Source organism: Microcaecilia unicolor, chromosome 1, assembly GCF_901765095.1.
Source record: "Microcaecilia unicolor chromosome 1, aMicUni1.1, whole genome shotgun sequence".
In the NCBI taxonomy this organism is placed as follows: domain Eukaryota; kingdom Metazoa; phylum Chordata; class Amphibia; order Gymnophiona; family Siphonopidae; genus Microcaecilia; species Microcaecilia unicolor.
Window position 1 is genome coordinate 209,985,175 of NC_044031.1, and position 27,473 is coordinate 210,012,647.

At 42.9% G+C, this 27,473-nt stretch overlaps 1 protein-coding gene across 1 annotated transcript in view; it reads right to left on the reverse strand.

Annotated features, from left to right (window-relative positions):
* The window catches only part of POU6F2 (POU class 6 homeobox 2), a 768,824-nt gene that overhangs the window by 55,835 nt on the left and 685,516 nt on the right, over nt 1-27,473 (reverse strand). The window contains exon 7 of the mRNA XM_030190008.1: nt 2,518-2,727. Coding sequence (XP_030045868.1) covers nt 2,518-2,727 — 210 coding nt within the window. The remainder of the gene's footprint in view (nt 1-2,517; nt 2,728-27,473) is intronic.

A 27,473-nucleotide genomic window follows, 5' to 3' on the forward strand; every position in this document is an offset into this window, starting at 1 on the left:
ACACTTACCATGCACTAACTGGCTAATGCAGAGCTAACATGGGACCACTTACTGCCTCCTCTAAGTGCTTCTGCATTAATTGGGAGCAGGTACTTTGTGTTAATCAGAAAAAAGCAACACTGGGCCTTCAAGACTAGGACAACAGGAGTACTTTATTAGCAGGTGACCCAACACGGGCCGTGTTTCGGCGCCAAATGGCGCCTGCCTCAGGGGTCAGAATGTTGATATGGCAGCGTGTGGATAATGTAGGTCAAGTGCCTCAACACGTTAAAGTGTTTTACAAAATATCCGCTGTAGCGCGAGAAAAATGCAGGCTCTAACAAAGAGCCTTCTCCGGTCCACAGGAGAAGGCTCTTTGCTACAGCCCGCGTTTTTCTCGCACTACAGTAGATATTTTGTAAAACACTTTAACGTGTTGAGACACTTGACCTACATTATCCACACGCTGCCATATCAACATTCTGACCCCTGAGGCAGGCGCCATTTGGCGTCGAAACACGGCCCGTGTTGGGTCACCTGCTAATAAAGTACTCCTGTTGTCCTAGTCTTGAAGGCCCAGTGTTGCTTTTTTCTGTATACTTTGGTTGAATGCTGTTTTGCCCTCTCTATCTGTATTGTACGTTGTATTAATCTGAATGTTAACACACGACCTGCAGTAAAAAATAGTAGAAACACACCTTCTTTATGTAGTGTTAGTTTTGGGCTTACTGCACATTCATCCCCTAAATCTACAAAAAGAGCTATAAAATACGCATGCAAATTTAGGCAAGTGCTCAATTTGCTCACACATTTTAATCGAATGAGTTAATTAGTGCCAATAATTGGCTTTTTAACAAGCAATTATTGTACTAATTAGAAATGTACGAATGTAAATAAAATTTTATGCTCAAGTCGGAAAAGAGGATGTGGGTTTATGCCCTATTCTTTAAATCCCGCCTAACTTTAGGCATGGTTTATAGAATATTGCTAAGTGCTTTTCATCAGCACCAATTTTTTTAGCCACCATTTATAGAATCCCCCCTTAAAAGTCTGCTTTATGGTTCATTAAGCCCAACTTAATACCCTTTAATAGAAGGACCTCCTAATTGGCTGACAAAATCAGCTGTTTAGATTGTGTGAACATTGACCTCTTCAATTTTGTCTTAATTTGATCCTCTGGATTACTAAGGTGCACATCAAAAGCTTGCAGGATTTGTGGTTAACTAAACATTATGAAAAAATCAACTCAACTAGGGGCCCTTTTACAAAGCAGCAGTAAGCCCAACGAAGGCTTATCAAGTGCCAATATGGAGCTACCACTGGCCCAACGCGGGCACCAGCGGTACCTCCAGCATTAGTGTGCACCGTTTCCCTGCTGGGTTAGCATGGGAGCCCTTACTACCACCTGAATGGGTGGCGGTAAGTGCTCCCCCTTGCATGGCCATGCGGTAAGACCAATCTTACCACATGGCCATGGCTATTTTCAGCCTTTTTTACCTTCTACGGTAAAAAGTGCTGCAGCACGCAGTAAAAACAGCCCCCGCCATTAGCAAAGGGCCCTTTTTACCACAGCTTGGTAAAAGGGCCCCTTAGTTACTTTCTGGAATTTATTAACACATTCAAACACTATTTATTTAACACATTTATACCCCGCATTTTTCCACTTAGTTGCAGGCTCAATGTGGCTTACACAATACCGTAGAGGCAGAGCTTCATGTTGCCCATTTAGTGGCAGTAAAAATGAAGACCATTGCATTCAGCTTTTATACTACTTACAGGAGGCAGATTGTATAGAGAATAAATTCTCATTTTGCGAATGGTTTCACAAATATTCAGCAAAATATGCATATTTATAACATGTTCAGATTTTAACTGAAAATCTGAAAATTCACATTTTGTGCATAGTGTTGCTAGTAAAATAAAGGAAGAGTTTACAGCAAAAGCCAATAACAGCGAGACAGCAGCGTTTTCATATTTCCACTTACAAATTCTATGGCAAGTTTTTTTTTTTTTAAAGGAAAGAGATCTTTTCCACTGTTTTTTAAAAGATAATTTTCTTGAGAACATTTTTTTAGCACATCTCTAAAAAAGGAAGTGATTAATCAAAGAGAAAGATTCCTTTAATAGATTAATGCATAGTAACATAGTAACATAGTAGATGACGGCAGAAAAAGACCTGCATGGTCCATCCAGTCTGCCCATGACAAACTCATATATGTATACCTTAACCTTGAATTTGTACCTGTCCCTTTCAGGGCACAGACCATATAAGTCTGCCCAGCAGTATTTCCCGCCTCCCAACCACCAGTCCCGCCTCCCATCACCGGCTCTGTAACAGACCGTATAAGTCTGCCCTCCCCTATCCTCGCCTCCCAACCACCACCCCCTCTTCCCAACCACCACCCCTTGCAGAAGCAAAATAAAGAGACCTTTCTAAGATGACAAAAATGAGTTGCTTTAAGTTCTTACAAGATGCATATTTCCCAGTTTTCAACATTTTTTTCCTGTCAAAATGAACTCTAAGAAGAGATGATTTACCTGCTGGCCTGGTTTGAGCGGTGACAGTGTTATTCCCTGGGTGTTGATCACCGGTAGGATCTGGTTTCCTATTACTGTGGCAATGATCTGCCCCTGGGCATTGGTCAATAACTGTGGGGTAACTGGTTGCACTTGAAGACCCTGAGCTCCACTTGCTGCAGCTTGACCAGACGGCACTGCATTGGGCATCAGTGGAATCGTCCCAATAATCTACCAGAAAACACAAACAAAGATGTTGTATTTCTCTCTTTGATTTCTAGTTTCATTGCATGCATCTTTGCTGTTTTCTTGTCTGAAGAAATGTCAGTAATTTTGTGTAAGCCTAAAAGTTCCACAGAAAAATGAAAAATGTGAGGAGGAAAGAGAGAGAGAGGTTTCCTCATACACAAATGTACAGTTTGAGAAGGTTAATCTAAGCAGTTTAGTAGCCTGTGGCAAGAAATATCTGTAGTTTGTTATCAAACATATTCACTTGTGGTAAGCCTCATGTTTAACGAACTAACCCCCTTATATTCCATGATGGCTTTCAGTTTCAGTGTACTCAATGCTTTTGAGACATCAACAGTTCTATACAAAGCTACCCTCATTTCATAGCTATTTTCTATCTGTGAGGAGTGTAGCAGTGAAATTGCAAACTTCCAGGGAACATGGCATTTTAATTAATGCCTTACAAGGAGCACAGAGATCAAGGACAACTCAGGTTGGAGCAGTTGTTACCTTGATATATCAAAATATGAGGTTAATGTCAGTGTGGCTGTTTAAAATAAGATAGAGATTATATATATGTTACATGCATGCCCTCCATGTGTTGATTAATCGTTTCACTGCTTAATTTAATTAATTCACTACATCATTTTCTGTTTGTATAACCCTAGAAAGTTCAAGTCAGGTAACAATAAATCCCATTTCCCACTAAATTGCTTTATTTGCTTGGCTTTACAGTGTTCCCCTTAACCATTATGATATCTTAAGAACCTTGATCATCTAGCATCTTACTGCACACCGCCTTGAGTGAATTCCTTCAAAAAGGCGGTAAATAAATCCTAATAAATAAATAAATAAATAAATGACAGCCCAATCCCCTCCTCCCCATTCTTGTCCCTTCTAAGCAAATCCATCATTAGTGTCTGCTTGTCCACTTGGTTTGACAAATAATTAGTGTGATGTTGCATGTTGCTGTAACCCCTTAGCCAGGGGCATAGCAGCTCTCTGTTTTAGCGGGTGCCCAAGGGTTAAAAATAATACTTTTGCTGCAAGGGATGACAAAGCCTTGCTAGCCAAAGACATTCACTGCCTGAGCCGCCTCCTCCTTCTCGTGTTGCCCAGTGCTGTCCAGTTTGGCCAAAACGTTCTTTGTTCTATTTGATTCACTTAGAAGAATCAGTTTTTCGATTCAGTTCTTTAAGGCTACTATCTATAAACAGAAAATAAAATTCATTTTTGGTCTTTTAATTTTTGTAATCATGTTAGTCCCAGTCTCTGGTTTTTGCTTTCCTCTGTTTTAACTCTTTTGCTAGGGTTTCCTGGTCCATTTGACATTTCTTTTCTGTTCATGTCCATCAATCTACTCCCTTCTGTGTCCCTGCTCTTATCTTCCTGCCATGTTGAGCATCTCTCCTCTCTGTATCTTTATTCTTGCTCTGTCCAGCAGTACCCCTCTGTGCCCCTATTCCTCTCCCCATGTCCAGCATCACATCTCTATGTCCCTATTCCTACTCATGTTCAACTTCTTCCTTTATTCCTCCTTCCCTCCTGTCTCCCCTTGTCCATCTTCCCTAAGGCCCAGCATCTCCCTTCCTTTTCTCTTATCCTTCCCTCCCCTTCCATTCAGTGTCTTCCCTCCTTCTCTCCTCCTTCTATCCAGTGTCTAGCCTCCTCTCTTCTCCTTCCATCCATGGTCTTCTCTCCACCTTCCATCTAGCATCTGCCTCTTCCACCCAGCGTCTGCTCTCCTTCTCTCCCTTTCAATCCAGTGTTTGCCCCTTTTTCATCCAGCCTCTGCCATCTCTCCCAACCTCTTCCATCCAGCCTATGTCCCCTCTCTGTTACCCCCGCCCATCCCAACACTCCTGCTGCTGCTGCTGCTGCTGTTGTTGCTTCTCTAGATGAGCGCAGTAGTGGCAAAAGAAGCTATACTCACCACTGGGCTGGACTCTCCATTGGCGCAGCTGCCAGTCCTGCCTCCTTGGATGTCACACTTCCTGCTCCGAGGCAGAGCTGGCAGCCTGCACCAATACAGAATCTGGTCCTGTGGTAAGTTTAGCTTCTTTTGCTGCTGCTCTACAGAATGTGCGCCAAACTTCTAATGAACACAGGCAAAATGGGCATGGTTATGGGTGGGGAAATGGGTGTATCTTCAGGAATTAAGGCTTCAGTACAGCTGGGGGGGGGGGGGGGGTGTTTCTGTCTGAAGGCTAAAGAGATCAGCTCTGCCTTAGAGAGCTTAGGGAAAAGAGTTAGCAAGCACTGGGAAAGCAGGATTTTTTGGTGGGGTTTAAACAGTGCTACAGTGCTGCCGAGCAGCCAGTAATAAGCAAACTCTGGCTTGGAGTAAAGCCAGAAGGAAAGCTGGCCTGCAGGGGCCAAAAAAGGACTGCAGAGTGTTCTGGGCTGTTGTGTAAGCCATAAAATAGCCAGAGGAGTGGCAAGGTAGAAGAAAAAGAAAAGGGAAAAACATTTTAAAGTAATAAATCATGTACAACCCTGGAGACTGTTCTTAAATTGAAGGGCAGAGGAAATGTATGTTTGGGGCTTCAGAGTAAGCTACACACTGTTGCCACTGAACTAGTAGAACAGAAGGTAGGCAGAAAGTTAAAAGTGATTATCAAGTTGGGCAGTTTACCTAATCAAGCACAGAGTGTGCATCTGAGTGTAATTGACAGAGAAGCTGTTTCTGCAGCAAGGAAAGCGCCAGTGGAAAGTGAAACCAAGAATTGCTGCAGCTGCTGGAGCTGCTAGGGAAAGCCAGTCTGGACTACAGAGTGGAAATAGAATCAGAGCCACTCTGCTGCCAGGGAAACTGCACTAGGACTATTCAGGAACCTGGTCTGGAGCGGGACTTACAGTCAGAGCTGAAACTGTTTCAGGGGAAGGATCAGCTCTTAGAGTCAGTGCACACTGGAGAGTTCACAATTCTCCAAGTAAAGGAGAAGTCAGCTGTAACCAGGTCTGCTGAAAAATCTAGAATGGAGCAGCTGTGTAAAGGGAGTCTACCTGAATCCAAGGGGGCATCGATTTGGGGTTTTACATATCTGGACAGGAGACATTTTGGCACCTGCAAAACGTATTTCTTAAAAGATAAAGAGTACACAGACTCCATCCATGTCTAGCATTTCTCCTCTCTTCCCTCCCCTCCATCCAAGTGCATCTCCTTCCTGACTTCCCTCCCCTCCATCCATCCATGTCCAGCAACTCTCCATTCTCCCCTGCCCACTCCTCCATCCACCCATATCCAGCAAATTTCTTTTCTCCCCTGTCCCCATTCATCCATCCATGTCCAGCAACTCTCCATTCTCCCCTGCCCACTCCTCCATCCACCCATATCCAGCAAATTTCCTTTCTCCCCTGTCCCCATTCATCTATCCATGTCCAGCAATTCTCCATTCTCCCCTGCCCTCCCCTCCATCCATCCATGTCCAGCAACTCTCCATTCTCCCCTGCCCTCTCCTCCATCCATCCATATCCAGCAAATTTGCTCTCTCCCCTGCCCCTTCACCCATCCATGTCCAGCAAATCTTCTGTCTTCCCTGCCCTCCCCTCCATCCATCCATGTCCAGCAATTCTCCTCTCTCCCCTGTCCTCCCCTCCTGTCCTGTCCAGCGATCTCTTCTCCCCCTGCCCTCCTCTCCAATTCCAGCCATCTCTTCTCTCCCCCTGCCCTCCCATCCATGTCCAGCGATTCTCCCTGCCCTCCCTCAGCTCCCTGACAGCCCTCCTTTCCATTCCATCTCCCCCTGCACATTTAACCCTTTTACTTTCAGGTGCAGCGACGGCAATGAAGAGGACAACACAGCTTCTCCCTTCCCTCACAGTGTCCCGCCCTCGCAAAAACAGGAAATGCATCATCGCAGAAGTCGGGACACTGTGTGAGGGAAGGGAGAAGCTGGAGGCAAGCCCACTGTGTTGTCTTCTTCTCTGCCGTTGCTGCGCTTGAAAGTAAAAGGATTAAACACACGCAAGGGGGGAGGAACGGAGAGGAGGGCTGTCGATCGCGGAGCACCAGGCAGCCCTGTGTTTGGGGGGGGGGCAGCAGCCAGGGGAAGGTCATGGTTGGGCTGGGGAGGCTTAGCCTCCCCAAGCCTCTTATATGGGGTGCCTATGAAAGTCCTCCCATCCCATCCATGTCCATCAATTCTCCTCTGCCCTGCCCTCCCCTTCCCTTCCTCCCTCCCTCCCTCCCCTCGATGTCCCGCGATTCTCTCCTCCTGACATCATCTCGCCTCCAGCATTCCCTTCCCCCTCATTGTTCTGCCCTCTGACGTCATTACGTTTTGACATGAGGGCGGGGCAATGAGTGGGAATGGATGTTACGAACCCAGGCAGAATGTTGGAGGTGCAAAATATTATATAGGATATTCTTTGTATTATGAATGTTGCACTTTTTATTTTGCTTTCATCATTCTTTGCTTCACCACATTACATATTTTATCTGGGGTTATTTTTTGTATTATATATATATTTTTTGTTATTGTTGTTTTGCATAGACTCCTGACATATGTGCTGTTTGCTGAAACATGGCCCGAATCCCAATTTTGAAGGCTCTTGGTGCTGTTTTTTCGCAAGCACATACACCACCCATAGAGTTGGTTGTACTAAGCCTATAAGCATTTACTAAAACAACCATTATAATCAATTGTAAATCTTTATTTATATCACATTACTCAAATATTTCACATTATTGTTCAGTGCATAAACATTAAAATCCACTTACATAAACCACCTCATTCCAACATTCATACACAAACATACTGTTGTGCAAAATTACAAAATATCAAAATACAAAATTAGTACTAGATTAATAACATTCCACAGAATACGTCATCAAGAACTGCTATAACAATCACTTATTCTGCTGTTATACTCCTTTTATTCTCCTTCTATTGAATATAGTCCTTTTGATGGATCTCTTCTCTCATTAGTTGATAATATAAGTTCCAATAGGGTAATCAGTTCTATAACCCCATGTCCATGATCTAACTCCGTATACTTTACTGGAGTATGATTGCAGTACTCGATATACGTATACTTCCTTAGTTCTTATAAACCAGAAGTCATTCAGTCTAATCTTCAATATCCTTGATACCACTCTCAGTGTTCATCTCTACCGTACTTGCACCTGGTTTTATTTTAGTGGCAGTATAATTTCTTTTACTCCAAGACCCTACACGCACGTGTTTCGCTCCATTGAGCGTCTTCAGGGGTCATGTTCGACTATCACAGGCATTTGGGCATTTGAACGCAAGTCGCTTGCAAGAACGTATAGGCGTCTTTGACGTTCTTGCAAGCGAAATTATACTGCCACTAAAATAAAACCAGGTGCAAGTACGGCAGAGATGAACACTGATTTACATTCCTCTAGCCTGCCGGTTGAGAGTGGTATCAAGGATATTGAAGATTAGACTGAATGACTTCTGGTTTATAAGAACTAAGGAAGTATACGTATATCGAGTACTGCAATCATACTCCAGTAAAGTATACGGAGTTAGATCATGGATATGGGGTTACTATTGATCGTAACCTCACTCTCGACGCCCACGTGAAGAACACGACGAAAAAGATGTTCCACTCCATGTGGAAACTCAAAAGAGTAAAACCTTTCTTCCCGAGATACATCTTCCGCACCCTGGTACAGTCAATGGTAATAAGCCATCTGGACTACTGTAACGCACTGTACACGGGCTGCAAAGAACAGACTATCAAAAAACTCCAAACAGCCCAGAATACTGCCGCCAGATTCATATTTGGAAAAACTAAATATGAAAGTGCTAAACCCCTAAGAGAGAAACTTCACTGGCTCTCACTTAAGGAACACATTGCGTTCAAGATCTGCACGATTGTACACAAAATCATCCATGCAGAAGCCCCAACTTACATGCTAAACCTCGTGGACTTACCTCCCAGAAACGCCACAAGATCATCTCGTAAATTTCTCAATCTGCACTTCCCCAGCTGTAAAGGTCTAAAATACAAGCTGATGCATGCCACCACCTTCTCTTACACGAGCACGCAGATATGGAATGCATTACCTACAGACCTGAAAACAATTGACGAAATAACTAACTTTCGCAAATCTCCGAAGACATATTTATTCAACAAGGCCTACAAAGAGAATATATAGCCTCAATAATCCACCTCACCAACCTACCCAGTTATGAAAGTCCACCTTCTACACTTACCATATTCACTTCTTTCTTTCTTCCCTTACTTAATCCCTGCACATTACTAATTGTATCTGATATCCTGAAATGACAATGTCATAACAAAACTATGTAAGCCACATTGAGCATGCAAATAGGTGGGAAAATGTGGGATACAAATGGAATCAATAAATAAATAAATAGAACTGATTACCCTATTGGAACTTATATTATCAACTAATGAGAGGAGAGATCCATCAAAAGGACTATATTCAATAGAAGGAGTATAAAAGGAGTATAACAGCGGACTAAATGATTGTTATAGCGGTTCTTCATGACGTATTCTGTGGAATGTTATTAATCTAGTACTAATTTTGTATTTTGATATTTTGTAATTTTGCACAACAGTATGTTTGTGTATGAATGTTGGAATGAGGTGGTTTATGTAAGTGGATTTTAATGTTTATGCACTGAACAGTAATGTGAAATATTTGAGTAATGTGATATAAATAAAGATTTACAATTGATTATAACGGTTGTTTTAGTAAATGCTTATATATATATATATATACACACACACACACGCACCCGGTTAGCACTAGTATTCTACTTTTTATTATAGAATAGGCTTCTATTAGCCACTCTCTGGGCACCTATTTCTAGGCATCCTGTTATAAAGTTGCTTTTTGAACGTGTACATGTGTATTCTATAAAATATTTGCAAACATCATCAGTGCCTCCGAGAATGCCTATGCTCAGATCATGTAAAAATCAGTGCAATCTGGCACTGCAGCTCTTTTTGTATGTGCGTACCTGTACACAATTTTTATGAGTCATTTACAGCATGTAAAACATGTTTTGCATGTAGAAAATGCTTTCTAAAATTATTTCTAAATTGTGTACTCTCTTTCTATAATACCCATACCATATTCTGCTCTTGAAATTTATAGTCCATGCATACATTGGATCTTATAGACTATCTGGTGGGCATGGAAGAGTTTTCTTGTTTATTTCCCTCCATTTTTTTTCAAGTTAAGAGGCTTATCTAACATTTCAAAGCTGCATGAGCGTACAGGGACTGCAAGTTGATTGGAGGAATATTGAAAATTATCTGCAGTTTCATAAAGCCTTGAAAACTATACTTTACATATCAATGTTCTGTTAACTATGACAATATATTAGGATATGTATAGTTAATTTGTAGCAAGTTAGATATGTTTTAGATACAATTTAAATGTTGCATTGTTCATTTGTAACTGGTCAGGTATACTTTATGCTTAACTTTGTGAAATGTTGTATTGCAAACTGCCTGGGTACCTATGATATAATGCGGTATATCAAATGATTCAATCAAATCAAATCAAATCTTATTCCATAATGTTAAAGTACTTTTCAATATCAGTTTCAGTAGTGTTCTCTCCTGATTTTTTTCCTCAGCAAATTGGTAAGGATTGTTATACCTTATCTACTCCCATATATTTAAATATTCCTTTTTGCTCAAGATCTTTTAAATTAGTCTTCAGAGAGAGAAATATTTTCATTTTTGTTTAGTTTTCCATTTAAAAAGCTGCCTTAGCAGATGCCATCTGAGAAACTCTTTACTACTCAAAGTTGTTCCAGTGAAAAAGGATCACAGGGGCTGTATAGATTCAGATCATCCACAAAAATTAAGAGCAGTGTTATCCAGAGGTCAGTGGTGTCTCTGGCACTAAGGCTAAATCTGTAGTTTAGTAGTTAGTAAGACTACTCATCAGATTTAGTGCCAGACAAGAGTGGTAAGAGGGAATCGCCCTGAAATATTCCTGTTGGATCTTGATGAATGACACATTGTCCATCTTCATAATTCAGACGGAGTATCGTCTGACAAATTTCATAATGAGCAAGATGTACTCAATCAATAAAGGATTCATTTTGTAAATGTCAAGGCAATTTGTTATTCAAGAGTGTGGTATGGTGTTGTTCAGCAGTACACAATCCAATTGTAGCTCGCCATCTTCATTCTTGTTATTAGCTTTTGTGGATCTATCCATTCATGTGGTATACTTGGATTTTCTAAAGACATTTGACAAATCCCCTTTAAGAGACACCTCAAGAAATTAGGAAATTGTGGAACAAGGAGCAGTGCTCTAAACAAGCTAAAGGAGAGGAAACAGAAAGTAGAACTAAATGATGAGTTTTCCAATTGAAAACCGGTCAGTAATGCAGTATCCCAGAGGTTTCTACTGGGACATGTGAAAAGGAACAGTGAGTGCGTTGATCTGATGTGCAGATGAAAGAATATTACTTAATGCTTTTAAAATGCTGGAGAAGTTTGAGGACTTGCAAAAGTGTCTCATGAGACTAGGAAACTGGGCATCAAAATAGCTGATAAAATTTAATGTGAACAAGTGCAGAGTAATTGCAAATAGGGAAAATATTTCCCAACAACAGGTACAAATGCCATGTTCTGAGTTAGGAGTCACCTCCAAAAAGATCTTGATAGACAATACACTGTAACTGCCAAAAAAAAAAAAAAAACTCAAAGAGAATTGATCAGCAGGCAATTGCCGGGCTCATACAGCTTTGGAATTGGAGATGGGCCTCTTAAAAACTGGATGTGTGAACAAGAAAGCACCTCCATATCCATGAGGTCATTTATAAGAATCAGTGTGTACCAAGACTGTACTTTCCTCAAGATGAAGGAAGATGGGCGTTATATGAGGTAGATTATACATATTTCCCCCTGGCGATGGTCAGCATTTTTTTAAAACTCTTACTGTCACTTGCTAAATTAGCTCCAAATACTCAATGCCAGGCCATGTCTGGGAAGTGGTACTCAATATTGGGGGCTACATGTGGGTGGGTTGGGCAGCGGAGCTTATGCAGGCCAGCCGATATTAAGCTGGGGTCTGCATATGAATTATGTGGCCTCGGCTGAATATTGGGCCAACACATCCCCCTCTCCCCATTCCCCCTCCCCCTCCCGCAGCCCCCAGCCCACGGCCACAAGCCGTTCCCCCTCCTCCTCAAATACCCCTTAGCCCCCAACCCCTCATTAGATCAGGTAGGCCCCCCCTGGGCCTACCTTGATCCCTGCTGGTCCATTGGTTGTCGTTGGGGACAGGAGTATAACCCGCTCACTCCTGCCCCTTGTGGCACCTTCCAAAAATGGCTGCAGTGACCTCTCATGGCAGCTAGCAGTACTACATGAAGTACAACCACCACTGGACCACCAGGGATCAAGGTAGGTCCGGGGGGGGGGGGGTGCCTACCTGAACTACTGAGGGGTTGGGGCGGGGGAATTTTTTGGGGAAAGGGAGTTTCTTGTGGTCACAAGCTGGGGGGAAGAGGGAGGGGGAGAGGGGGATGTGTTGGGGGCTCGGGGGCTCAAATAAAAAAAAAAACAGTTATGTGGATCCCAGCCCGATATTGAGCCAGGACCCACATAAGCTAAGTGGTTGAATTTAGGACAGTTTTTAAGCTTATCTGGACCTCGGCTGAAAATTGCCAGCACCCACGTAAGCCTCGGCTCCTCCCCAACAACAACCCATGGCCTGCCCCTGACCAGTCCACTTTTTTTGGGTCATCAGAGTTGATATTCAGTGGCAATGCTAGGTTTAGTGCCACTGAATATCGGCGGTTGGGTAGTGACAATTTAAGCAGGCCAGAGCCTCTCCAGCCCGCTTAAATCACTCTGAATATTGGCCCCATAGAGCTGTTATTATACTTCTCCAGACCTATTTAACACATTAAACAGGTCCAAATATATGAGAAGTACTGAAGTATAAAAACAATAGTCCAGAATTCATCTCCATCATTAAACTTACACAAGCATTCTGAAGAATAGAAGGAATGAGTGAGAATCCAACAGTACATAAGTACATAAGTATTGCCATACTGGGAAAGACCAAAGGTCCATCAAACCCAGCATCCTGTTTCCAACTGTGGCCAATCCAGGTCACAGATACCTGGCAAGATCCCAAAAAAGTACAAAACATTTTATACTGCATATCCCAGAAATAGGGGATTTTCCCCAATTCCATTTAATAATGGTCTATGGACTTTTTCTTTAGGAAGCCGTCCAAACCTTTTTAAAACTCTGCTAAGCTAACCACATTTACCACATTCTCTGGCAGCGAATTCCAGAATTTATTTACACGTTGAGTGAAGAAAAAGTTTCTCCGATTTGTTTTAAATTTACTACATTGTAGCTTCATCGCATGCCCCCTAGTCCTAGTGTTTTTGGAAAGCGTAAACAGACGCTTCTACCTGTTCAACTCCACTGATTATTTTATAGACCTCTATCATATCTCCTCTCAGCTGCCTTTTCTCCAAGCTGAAAAGCCCTAGCTGCTTTAGCCTTTCTCATAGCCGCCGAGAGGGGGGGGGGCAGGAGGGATAAAATTCCCCGGGCCCAGGATGCCAAGGGGGGGCCCGGCGCCGCAGTCCCACCCGCCCTCCGTCGTCGACCGTCTGCCCCCTGCATTGAAATTGCAGTCTTACCTCTGTGAAAGCAGCACTGTAGGAAGCAGAATGCCTCCCTTCAGCCCTCCTTCCCTCCCTGTGTCCCACCCTCGTCTGACGTAACCTCTGCGAGGGTGGGACACAAGGAGGGAAGGAGGGCCGAAGGGAGACGTTCTGCTGCCTGCAGCGCTGCGTTCACTGAGGTGAGACTGTGATTTCAATGCAGGGGGCTCGGCCCGGTGGCGGACGGAGAGGGGGAGCGGCGGCGGCGACCTCGGGGGGGGGGGGGGGGGTGGAGGGGGGAGTGGTGGCGATGTGGCGACCAGAATTGAAAGCAATACTCGAGGTGTGGTCGCACCATGGAGCAATACAAAGGCATTATAACATCCTCATTTTTGTTTTCCATTCCTTTCCTAATAATACCTAACATTCTATTTGCTTTCTTAGCCGCAGCACACTAAGCAGAAGGTTTCAATGTATCATCAATGACGACACCTAGATCCCCTTTTTTGGTCCGTGACTCCTAACTTGGAACGTTGCATGACGTAGCTATAATTCGGGTTCCTCTTTCCCACATGCATCACTTTGCACTTGCTCACATTAAACGTCATCTGCCATTTAGACGCCCAGTCTTGTAAGGTCCTCTTGTAATTTTTCACAATCCTCCCGCGATTTAACGATTTTGAATAACTTTTTGTCATCACCAAATTTAATTACCTCACTAGTTACTCCCATCTCTAGGTCATTTATAAATATGTTAAAAAGCAGCGGTCCCAGCACAGACTCCTGGGGAACCTCACTAACTACCCTTCTCCTTTGAGAATACTGACCATTTAACCCTACTCTCTGTTTTCTATCTTTTAACCAGTTTTTATTCCACAGTAGAACACTACATCCTATCCCATGACTCTCCAATTCCTTTGAAGTCTTTCATGAGGTACTTTGTCAAACGCCTTCTGAAAATCCAGATACACAATATCAACCGGCTCCCCTTTACCCACATGTTTGTTCACCCCTTCGAAGAAATGTAGTAGATTGGTGAGGCAAGATTTCCCTTCACTAAATCCATGTTACTTTGTCTCATTAACCCATGCTTTTGAATATGCTCTGTAATTTTGTGCTTTATAATAGTCTCTACCATTTTGTCTGGCACTGACGTCAGACTCACCGTTCTATAATTTCCCGGATCTCCTCTGGAACCTTTTTTAAAAATTGGCATTACATTGGCCACCAACCAATCTTCCGGTACCACGCTCGATTTTAAGGATAAATTACATATTACTAACAATAGCTCTGCAAGTTCATTTTTCAGTTCTATCAGTACTCTAGGATGAATACCATCCAGTCCAGGAGATTTGCTACTCTTCAATTTGTAGAATTGCCCCATTACATCCTCCAGGTTTACAGAGAATTCATTCAGTTTCTCCGACTTGTCAGATTCAAATACCATTTCCGGCACCGGTATCCCACCCAAATCTGCCTCGGTGAAGACCGAAGCAAAGAATTCATTTAATCTCTCCACTATGGCTTTTGTCTTCCCTGATTGCCCCTTTTACTCCTCGGTCATCTAGTGGTCCAACCGATTCTTTTGCCGGCTTCCTGCTTTTAATATACCTAAAAAAATTTTCTATGTGTTTTTGCCTCAAACGCAATCTTTTTTTCGAAGTACCTCTTAGCTTTCCTTATCAGCGCTTTGCATTTGACTTGACATTCCTTATTTATTTGTTACATTTGTATCCCACATTTTCCCACCTATTTGCAGGCTCAATGTGGCTTACATAGCACCGTGGGGCGAAAGCCTCCTCCGGTGAAGAAACAAATATAGAGTGATGTTATTTTAAATGAAATAGATATGTATAGACACATTAGGGAAACATAGAGAGGGAGGTTATATAAAGTTCATTAACAAGTTTGGGTTTCTTTGAGTTGCTGGATTCAGGTAATTAAGTTGTATAAAGTTTCTTATTATTTTCAGTCGGTTCCTTCTTCCATTTTCTGAAGGATATTCTTTTAGCTCTAATAGCTTTCTTCACCTCACTTTTTAACCATGCCGGCTGTCGTTTGGTCTTCCGTCCTCCTTTTTAAATACACGGAATATATTTGGCCTGGGCTTCCAGGATGGTGTTTTTGAACAGCATCCACACCTGATGTAAATTTTTGACCTTCGCAGCCGCTCCTCTAAGTTTTGTTTTCACCATTCTTCTCATTTTATCATAGTATCCTTTTTTTAAAGTTAAATGCTAACGTATTTGATTTCCTATATTTTCTATCACAATGGAAAAAAGCAAAAATGTCCAAGGCTGAAAGTTAGATGTTTTGGTCTAGACCTGTTTCAATCATGACTAAGTCACAAAACGGTGCCCTAAATGGTGAGAAGACCACTGGCGAGATTAAGGCATTACCCCCCCCCCCCTTAATCCCCTTATGGTCACTGACCCCCTGCCACCCCACAAAGATGTGGAAGAAACAGTACATACTAGTCTCCTTGACAACTTCAGATGTTATGGCCAGTCCTATTAGACTAGCAAGCAGGTCCCTGGAATAGCCTAGTGGTCGGTTCAGTGCACTGTAGAGAAGGGGACTCACTCTATTACATTTGTGTTGGAAAGTATGAGCCTCCAAAACCCACCAAAAACCTACTGTACCTATGTGTAGGTGACACCTGCAGCCATAAGAGCTATTGTAGTGGTGTACAGTTGGGTACAGTAGGTTTTTAGTGGGTTTTGGAGGGCTCCTTATACAATATAAGGGAGTAAAGATGAGACGTGTGCCTAGGACCTTTTATGTGAAGTCCACCGCATGGCAGCCATTGGCACAGCTTTGGAAAAGGGGGGTATATAAGTTATAAGTTATACACTTACTCCCCTGTTTACTAAGCCACGCTAGCAGCTGCTTTGCACTAATGCTGAAATAAAACTGCAAAATGGTGCCCCAAAAGATTGTATATGTAGAGTTAATTATTGTTGAAGTTAATAATTACCTAAGAGGCCCTTTTACTAAGGTGCACTAATGATTAGTGTGTGCTAAATGATAAGACACCCGTTATATTCCTATGGGCATCTGTTAGCGCACCTTAGTAAAAGAACCCCTAACATACACAGCATTTGTACTTCATCAGTGTGTCTCATTAATTTACCAATTTGACACTATTGTTACACAGATGTGTTTCTTTTTTGTTTCATCTACATATACACTGATGGGTGCTGAAAGCCATATCATTAATAAACTACTTTTTGTAGTTTTTTGTTTTGATATAATATCTGAGTTTTATTTTTAAAACACATTGTATTGCCAAATCACGGTTCCATGTAGAGTTCTTTTTATAGTCTTATATTATTGGCCTCTAAATAAACTTACACATAGTTCTATCCATGGTCCTTCCCTACTTTTTTTGTGTATTTTGATACAAAAAATTAACCCATGAAATACTTTGCAACATCTGATAAGAGAATTTTATTCTCTTCTCCATGGAAATGACATGCTTGCATAGTACAATTAAATATGTGTTCAGTCGCCTCTTTTAATGGAAACATTCCTAGCTAGGAAAATCTTTTAGAATAGATATGCTTCTATGCCTACTGTATTAGTTTAGGGGCCCTTTTACTAAGGCGCACCGAAAAATGGGCTGTGCTAGTGTGGGCGCGTGTTTTGGGCGCTCAGAGATCCATTTTTTAGCGCACCTGTAATAAGGCCTTTTTAAAATTTTTGCCAAAAATGGACATGCAGCAAAATAAAAATTGGTGCGCGTCCATTTTGAGTCTGAGACCTTACCACCAGCCATTGACTTAGCAGTAAGGTCTCATGTGTTAACTGTGTGTTAATCGTCTATGCGCGTAGAATGATGATTACTGCCTGGTTTCTGCCGCATGCCAGAAAATAAAAATTGTTTTCCAAAGCGCATAGTGGACGTGCATCAAAAATTAAATTACTGCAAGGGCGACACGGTAGCCGGGCGGTAATGCAAAATTGACACACGGGCACACACATAGAGGGGAATAATCAAACGGAAACGTCTATCTCCATGGGCGTTTATCTCCGAGAACGGGTCCGTGAAGGGGGGGGGGGCCGAACCGTATTTTCGAAAAAATGGACGTTTTTGAGCTGGGCGTTTGTTTTTTTTAGCGATAATGGAAACTAAAAACGCCTAGCTCAAAAACGTCCTAATCCGAGCCATTTGGTCGTGGGAGGGGCAAGGATTCGTAGTACACTGGCCCCCCTGATATGCCAGGACACCAACTGGGCACCCTAGGTCAGTGCGGTGGACTTCAGAAAAAGCTCCCACATGCATAGCTCCCTTACCACGGGTGCTGAGCTCCCAACCCCCCTCCCCCAAAACCCACTACCCACAAATGTAGAACACTGCCATAGCTCTTAGGGGTGAAGGGGGCACCTACATGTGGGTACAGTGGGTTTTGGAGGTCTCCCATTTACCAGCACAAGTGTTACAGGTAGGGGGGGATGGGCCTGGGGCCACCTGGCTGAAGTGCACTGCGGTACCCACTAAAAGTGCTCCAGGGACCTGCATACACGCAGGCCTCTAGGACTTGTTGCTGCTGTATAACATTGGCACACCAGTTGACACCTGAAGACTAATCTCTCCGAAAACGTCCTTTATTGGAATAACCGCGTTTACTCACAGTTAACTGCAGATCAGAGGTTGTGCCCCACTGGCAATGAGTCTCCCTGGTACTGAGATGAGCAGTAGGTCAGAGCTGGCAGAATGCTGTACAATGCCCTCTTTCAGCCACATTCAAGGTAAGAACTAAGTTGTCTATCGTAGCTAACACAGGAAAGGGAACTAAAACTGGCTTACAAAAATGGCCACTACCGCCTGGACTACAACAGGAAACACAACAGGGCACACTCTGACCCAGTAGGAAGGGGGAAAAGCACCATGGGAGAAGAGCCTACCAACTACCAACATTGTGAGACTGTAACACAAGCTAATGAAATCACGGAGCCCAATACCCTACACCCACCACAATGCAATGCTGATGTGACCCTGTACTGCACCCGAGAGCCACATCTGACCCAGGGAAAGGCTGTGAGAGGATTGAACACATTCTGCTGTCATGGAGGTGGGTACGGCATTTGAGGCTGGGATACAGGCTGGGAAAAAAGTCTTTAAACTGTTTTTTTTTTGTGGGAGGGGGTTAGTGACCACTGGGGGAGTCCGGGGAGGTCATCCCTGATTTCCTCCAGTGGTCATCTGGGCAGTTGGAACACTTTTTTGGGACTTGTTCGTGAAAAAAAAGGGTCCAAAAAAAGTGACCCAAAATCGCGGTAAAAACGCCTTTTTTTTCGATTATCAGCTAAAGATGCCCATCTCTCCTTGGCTGATAACCACACCCCAGTTCCGCCTCCACCACGCCTCCGACACGCCCCCATCAACTTTATTCGTTTCCGCGACGGAGTGCAGTTGGAAACGCCCAAAATCGGCTTTTGATTATACTGATTTGGGCGCCTTTTGCGAGACAAACGTCTATCTCCCGATTTAGGTCGCACTATAGGCGTTTTTCTCTTTTGAAAATAAGCTGGATAGGCACCTACTTGGCTTAGTAAAAAGGGCCCCTTAGTGCCTTGTCTTTTTACTTGTTCTAACATTTGGCTATCCTTTATCAAGATATGTGCTCAAAACTGAATCCCATATTCTAAATGTGGTCTGTCAAAAAGCCTTATACAGTGTGCAGTGTAGCCTTTCATGATCTATGTAGAAATTCATATGGGAAAGTATGGAACCTCCCTTAAGAAAAGTGACAAAAATATATTTTAATGTTGAACCTAAACTGACCAGATTACTCTAATAAAATAGGCAGAAGAGCACAAGATGTCCAAGGAGAGAATATATCTGCAAATCTCACATAAGAATATTGTGCTACTGATGATAGTATATATGAAGAGAAAGGAAGAGTGATGGATTGGAGAGAGAAAATGTATTTTTATTCTCAAGTAAAGGGTAAGACCTTTTCTGATTCATGAGGAAAACCACAATTGCATTAAGAAGTTATCTTATGTAGAAGAAAAATATGTCCCTTTGTTGTAATTCATTTTGTATTCTTTTGGTATCTATGATTTTCATTACTTTTTTTAAATTAAAAAAGCAGTGTTGGGACAATGGGAGGGAGTTTAGGATTAACCTAGTTGAAGGAAGATGGCAGGCATAAAATATACATTTAAAAGCCAGACAGTATCATTAAACCCAATTTATTAAAACAATGCAGTAGGCAACCACTTTATAATTTGAGAGAAAAATAGTTTTAAAAAAAAAAATAACAAATGTACTATCTTTGCAGCATTCGACCATAAAATATATGAACCTAATATTTAAAAAGTAATTATACACTGTGGTCCAGATTATATAAATGGCACTCAAAAATAGGCAAGCTATAAATCAAATACCAGCTTGGCTACTGAGCCATTTGTCGTAAACAAGTAAATATCTTAAATAAAGGAGACCTCAAAGCTTCCTAGTGAGACAATTGTAAAACAAATATCTGCCCCCTGAATGGGTGTGTCTCAACTATTTTTGAAGCAAAGTACTATCATCAGTCTCTATAATCTATGAAGAGGGAAAAAATGAACCAACACAACAAAACTTTTATTGCAGAGAAAAGCCATTGGTTCTTAACCCCCCTCCCTCTTTTTTCAATTAACAAAGTGAGACTGTTAGAGAAAGTGCCAAGTTACTTAAAACACAATCTAATAATCAAAAATAATCAGGAGATTTAAATAACCATAAGAACCCCTCTGAGTGGTGCACCAATCAGTACTTATCCAGAAAAGGGATATGCAAATCCAAATCCCTTGCCATCCTTCACTGACTTTGCCATGATGTCACCATCCACTCGCTGCTGCTGAATCAAAAACCACAAGCAAACAACAACAATCCTTCGACAAGAGCGCCTTGTTTTGCTGGAGCTCGCTGCTTCAGGAAGAAATGCTTTCAAATAAATTCCTGATCCTTGATTCAAAAATGGGCACCAGAAAAGATTGGCACTAACTGCCAGATTCTCTATATCGCACCTAGCTTCTGTGCTGAAATCTAAGCGTATTCATAACAACATGCATAACTTAATTGGCTTAACAAGCCAATCAGCATGTTTAACAGCACTTAACAAGTAATAATGAGCATTAATTGGCAATAATTAGAATTTACGCACATAATTCACTAAGTGTATTCTATAATGAACTGCGCCTAAATTCTAAAGTGTGCAGTTCAAAAGGGGCATGGCTATGGGCGTAGAAATGGGCATTTTGTGGGCATTCCTACATTTATATGCATTGTTATCGAATATGGCCCAGTCCACGTAAATCTACGCGAAAGGATGTACGCCACATTTTCATTGGTGTAAATGAAGGCACATAGTTGTAGGCACTGAGATATCAAGTAAGTGTATTCTATATACAGTGGTGGAAATAAGTATTTGATCCCTTGCTGATTTTGTAAGTTTGCCCACTGACAAAGACATGAGCAGCCCATAATTGAAGGGTAGGTTATTGGTAACAGTGAGAGATAGCACATCACAAATTAAATCCGGAAAATCACATTGTGGAAAGTATATGAATTTATTTGCATTCTGCAGAGGGAAATAAGTATTTAATCCCTCTGGCAAACAAGACCTAATACTTGGTGGCAAAACCCTTGTTGGCAAGCACAGCGGTCAGACGTCTTCTGTAGTTGATGATGAGGTTTGCACACATGTCAGGAGGAATTTTGGTCCACTCCTCTTTGCAGATCATCTCTAAATCATTAAGAGTTCTGGGCTGTCGCTTGGCAACTCGCAGCTTCAGCTCCCTCCATAAGTTTTCAATGGGATTAAGGTCTGGTGACTGGCTAGGCCACTCCATGACCCTAATGTGCTTCTTCCTGAGCCACTCCTTTGTTGCCTTGGCTGTATGTTTTGGGTCATTGTCGTGCTGGAAGACCCAGCCACGACCCATTTTTAAGGCCCTGGCGGAGGGAAGGAGGTTGTCACTCAGAATTGTACGGTACATGGCCCCATCCATTCTCCCATTGATGCGGTGAAGTAGTCCTGTGCTCTTAGCAGAGAAACACCCCCAAAACATAACATTTCCACCTCCATGCTTGACAGTGGGGACGGTGTTCTTTGGGTCATAGGCAGCATTTCTCTTCCTCCAAACACGGCGAGTTGAGTTCATGCCAAAGAGCTCAATTTTTGTCTCATCTGACCACAGCACCTTCTCCCAATCACTCTCGGCATCATCCAGGTGTTCACTGGCAAACTTCAGACGGGCCGTCACATGTGCCTTCCAGAGCAGGGGGACCTTGCGGGCACTGCAGGATTGCAATCCGTTATGTCGTAATGTGTTACCAATGGTTTTCGTGGTGACAGTGGTCCCAGCTGCCTTGAGATCATTGACAAGTTCCCCCCTTGTAGTTGTAGGCTGATTTCTAACCTTCCTCATGATCAAGGATACCCCACGAGGTGAGATTTTGCGTGGAGCCCCAGATCTTTGTCGATTGACAGTCATTTTGTACTTCTTCCATTTTCTTACTATGGCACCAACAGTTGTCTCCTTCTCGCCCAGCGTCTTACTGATGGTTTTGTAGCCCATTCCAGCCTTGTGCAGGTGTATGATCTTGTCCCTGACATCCTTAGACAGCTCCTTGCTCTTGGCCATTTTGTAGAGGTTAGAGTCTGACTGATTCACTGAGTCTGTGGACAGGTGTCTTTCATACAGGTGACCATTGCCGACAGCTGTCTGTCATGCAGGTAACGAGTTGATTTGGAGCATCTACCTGGTCTGTAGGGGCCAGATCTCTTACTGGTTGGTGGGGGATCAAATACTTATTTCCCTCTGCAGAATGCAAATAAATTCATATACTTTCCACAATGTGATTTTCCGGATTTAATTTGTGATGTGCTATCTCTCACTGTTACCAATAACCTACCCTTCAATTATGGGCTGCTCATGTCTTTGTCAGTGGGCAAACTTACAAAATCAGCAAGGGATCAAATACTTATTTCCACCACTGTACTGTGCCTAAATCTTATAGAATACGCTTTGATGGAAATGTTTTCCATGTGGATATTTTGAAGCGCCATATATAGAATTTGGCCCTAAATGCTGTTCTGTAAAAGGGCATGTGAGTTTTATAGAATAATGCTCAATTGCGGATCTGATGTTTAACTTTTGGTGCCAGACTTGCACCTGCTGAAACCTGATGTATATGCTGGTGCTTAAGTTGGGCGTGCTGAGCCATTATTCTATATGAATGCTTGCAATTTTTTGGAACACCTCTGACACACCTATATTCCTCCCATAACCATGCCTCCTTTTGGGTTGCATGCTATGGGAATTAAGCGGTCCTTTTACTAAGCCATGGTAAAAAGTGGCCTTTGGTAGTGTAGCGTGTATTGGGCACGTGCTGGGCCAGTTTTTAAAGCGTCTGCAGAAAAGGGCTTTTATAAAATGGGACGGGAAAAGGGCCTGTGGTAAAACTGAAACCAGTGCATACCCAAAAGCAGCCTGAGCCCTTAACGCCACCCATTGATCTAGTGGTAAGGGCTCATGCGCTACACGCACAGTGACTGGTCAGCGCACGCCAATTGCCACTGGAAATGACATGCATGGGAGGAAATAAAAAAAAAAAATAAATCATCCAGGCGGTATGGGCGCATGCCAAATCTGAAATTACCGCCAGGGGGGCATGGTAGCCTGGCAGTCTCGTTTTGGTGTATGATGCATGTGAGTAGCACCTATCATACCTTTGTACAAGGGCCCCTAAGTGCCCTGCATTACAGAATAGTACATAGCCAGATGCACAAAAATTCTAATTGTATTCAATTAACATCAATAATTGATTATTGGCAACCAATTATTGATTGTTAATGGCTCATTAAACTATTAATTTACACGTACATCTTGGCAGTGTGCTAAACTTTTGCACTTAACTTCAGGCACCATATATAGAATCTGGGGTGTATACCTATTAGGTGTGCAAATGTTTAGACTAATGGTATTTACACGCATATGTGAACACATATATGTGTAAGGGGCCTTTTATAAAGGCGCATAAGGGCCTACGCAAATCAGCATTACCGCCTGGCTACCATGTGCCCTGGGCAGAAGTTCTGAATTTGGCGTGCACCAAAAACATGCAGTAGTAAATATTTTCTATTTTCTACCACGTGGCATTTACCCGGTAGTAAACGGTAGTGGATGCACGCTGCATGCCTACCACCCGGTAGCACATGAGACCTTATCACTAAGTCAATGGGTGGTGGTAAGGTCTCAGGCTGAAAATGGACACACGCTTGTTTTTATTTTGCCGCACGTCCATTTTCTGGCCCCTTAAAGAAACCACTTTTTCCAGGATGCGGCAAAAACTGGCCTGGTGCGCACCCAAAAGATGCACTCACACTGCCGCAGGTCACTTTTTGCCACGACTTAGTAAAAGGTCCTCTAAATGTCAAAATTCAATATGCACCTCATTTACAGTTTGCATATTTGACAAGAGGGCATATGCATGAGTGGAGTCAAGGTGGGATTCTTATTTATGTATGTGGCCCTTATTGTAGAAGCCCTATTAATGATTTGCCTGTGTAAATACCTGCATTTATATATGTAAGTCACATGCATGTATAAAACTTGATTTTAGAAAGTCATCATTTATACAAATATATCCTGCTTAGTGCTGATCTTCTCCGGAGCCTATTTATGAGAGCTGTTTATAGAATCCGGCCCATAAAGGCTCATACTTGAGGGGTGCAAGGTAAGAAAATTGAAGGGAAAATCAAAATTAATTATTGCAGCATTAACCATAGAAGAATCAAATTTCTTATAGGTCTCTTTTACTAAAATGCATATTTAAGTCAAGAATTAATGTGTGATATGTGCAAAGCTATTGTGGTAAGTGCAGGGGCATGCCATGCAGCTGCTCTGCATTTACCACACAGAAGATGTAGTTAACACACGACCACTGCCTTAAATGCCTGGCCCATGCTATTGGCCTGTCGGCCTGGACATTTAACACGGTAGTTAGTACAATAACACATGGCAACTCTACCATTTCCCAGCATCCTCCGTGGAGGGGCATAATCGACCGGAAATGCCTATCTCCATGGGCGTTTATCTCCGAGAACGGGTCCGTGAAGGGGCGGGCCGAACTGTATTTTTGAAAAAATGGACGTTTTTGAGCTCGGTGTTTGTTTTTTTTTTTAGCGATAATGGAAACTAAAAACGCCGAGCTCAAAAACGTCCTAATCCGAGCCATTTGGTCGTGGGAGGGGCCAGGATTCGTAGTACACTGGCCCCCCTGATATGCCAGGACACCAACTGGGCACCCTAGGTCAGTGCAGTGGACTTCAGAAAAAGCTCCCACATGCATAGCTCCCTTACCAAGGGTGCTGAGCTCCCAACCCCCTCCCCCAAAACCCACTACCCACAAATGTACAACACTGCCATAGCTCTTAGGGGTGAAGGAGGCACCTACATGTGGGTACAGTGGGTTTTGGAGGCCTCCCATTTACCAGCACAAGTGTTACAGGTAGGGGGGGATGGGCCTGGGGCCACCTGGATGAAGTGCACTGCGGTACCCACTAAAAGTGCTCCAGGGACCTGCATACACGCAGGCCTCTAGGACTTGTTGCTGCTGTATAACATTGGCACACCAGTTGACACCTGAAGACTAATCTCTCCGAAAACGTCCTTTATTGAAATAACCGCGTTTACTCACAGTTAACTGCAGATCAGAGGTTGTGCCCCACTGGCAATGAGTCTCCCTGGTACTGAGATGAGCAGTAGGTCAGAGCTGGCAGAATGCTATACAATGCCCTCTTTCAGCCACATTCAAGGTAAGAACTAAGTTCTGTAACGTGGCTAACACAGGAAAGGGAACTAAAACTGGCTTACAAAAATGGCCACTACCGCCTGGACTACAACAGGAAACACAACAGGGCACACTCTGACCCAGTAGGCAGGGGGAAAAGCACCATGGGAGAAGAGCCTACCAACTACCAACATCGTGAAACTGTAACACAAGCTAATGAAATCATGGAGCCCAATACCCTACACCCACCACAATGCAATGCCGATGTGACCCTGTAGTGCACCCGAGAGCCACATCTGACCCAGGGAAAGGCTGTGAGAGGATCGAACACATTCTGCTGTCATGGAGGTGGGTATGGCATTTGAGGCTGGCATATAGGCTGGGGAAAAAGTCTTTAAACTGGGTTTTTTTTGGTGGGAGGGGGTTAGTGACCACTGGGGGAGACCGGGGAGGTCATCTCTGATTCCCTCCAGTGGTCATCTGGTCAGTTGGGGCACTTTTTTGGGACTTGTTTGTGAAAAAAAAGGGTCCAAAAAAGTGACCCAAAATTGCAGTAAAATCGCCTTTTTTTTCGATTATCAGCTAAAGACGCCCATCTCTCCTCGGCTGATAACCACACCCCAGTTCCGCCTCCACCACGCCTCCGACACTTTATTCGTTTCCGCGACGGAGTGCAGTTGGAAACGCCCAAAATCGGCTTTCGATTATACCGATTTGGGCACCTTTGCGAGATAAACGTCTATCTCCCGATTTAGGTCGCACTATAGGCGTTTTTCTCTTTCGAAAATAAGCAGGATAGTGTCCTCGATCAGCACTCTCTCCCAAGCTTCCTTATCCCCCCAGTCCACACCCCTGCAAGTCTGATCCCCCTCACAACCCCTCCAAGGTCAGAATCCTGCCACCTCAACACTCCAACCCTGAAGACAACACCAAGTCAATAAACCAGCCTCCCAAGTCAACAACCTACTTGCTAACATCACACACGCCTCTGTACATAAACTACGCCCCTAAGCCTTCCCCTTCCCCAACCCCCCCACATCCCTGATCTACCCGGGGCACTGGTGGTTTTATGGGCTCCCTTCTACTGCCACCTGGGTTGGTACTGCTGTTTTTAGTGGAGGAGACAATAGTGGAGACCCATGCTAATATCTACTATGCAGAAAACCCATGTTAACTGAATTATGCTGCTTAGTCAAATTTTAGTTATTAGTTTGAAGAAAAGTATCTAAATACTCAAGCTTCCAAAATATATGCATGTCACACCTTGGAATTGCAAAACACACAGCGACATGATAACAGATTTTACAGATAACAAGATCTGAATTTGTTAGACCCCTTCAAGGCTTGATTCATTCATTGCCATGGCACTGAAACAACATTAGTCTCTCTATTAAATTATCTATGACAGGATGTAGATAAAGGAGGCATAGTCTTGGTAATACTTTCAGATTTATTATCACCATCTGATACATCGAATCATGTCATTACATTAGAATGGTTTCATGAACTGGGTATAAAGGAACTCATTCTACAATGGCTTTATTCCTTTCTATCAGGTAGATCACAGTGAAAAGATGTGCACACAAAAAATATTTCTTTTTTTGGAATTCTCAGAAATGTTCTTGATTTTCAGGTGTGTGTTTGTTTTCAGTTAATTTTACACATTCAGTTTAATTTAAAAAAATGCACAATAGGAATTGATTGCAAATGCAAAGGTGGTCATAAGAGCTTAAGTGTTGCCATACTGGGACAGACTAATGCTCCACAAGCCCAACATCCTGGGGTCTTTTCACCCGCTGCAGTAAAAAGGGCCCGGTGCATGAAAAAAAAAACCCAGCCCCTGCTCCTAGCACAGGGCCCTTTTTCCCGCAGCTTGGTAAAAGGACCCCACAGTGATTCCACCAAAGATTCTAAATGGCAGATAAAAATTAGCATGTGCTAATGCTAGAAACACCCATAGGAATATATGGGTGTCTTTAGCGTTAGCGCTTGCTAATTTTTAGCACATCTACAGTGCAGCTTAGTAAACAGGGCCCTTAACTTTAATGCTTGTCCCTATAATTGGCTCTATGCATAACATACTCTTCATCCTACATAGAAACAATAATTCCCTTTGTAATAAATAAGTCACAGACCTCAATGGCGACTCGTTTCACAAGGGCGAAACTCCTCTTGGCTCGCCTTGCCTACTCATTGGTCCATATAAACTTCTAACACTTAGTAATTTAATCTTTAATATCTTATTATTCAAACTAATTAAGATGTCTTTAGTTTACCCACACTAGCCCACTCCTCAAGTCACTTCACTGGCTCCCTGTCCGCTTCCGCATACAGTTTAAACTTCTCTTACTGACCTTTAGGTG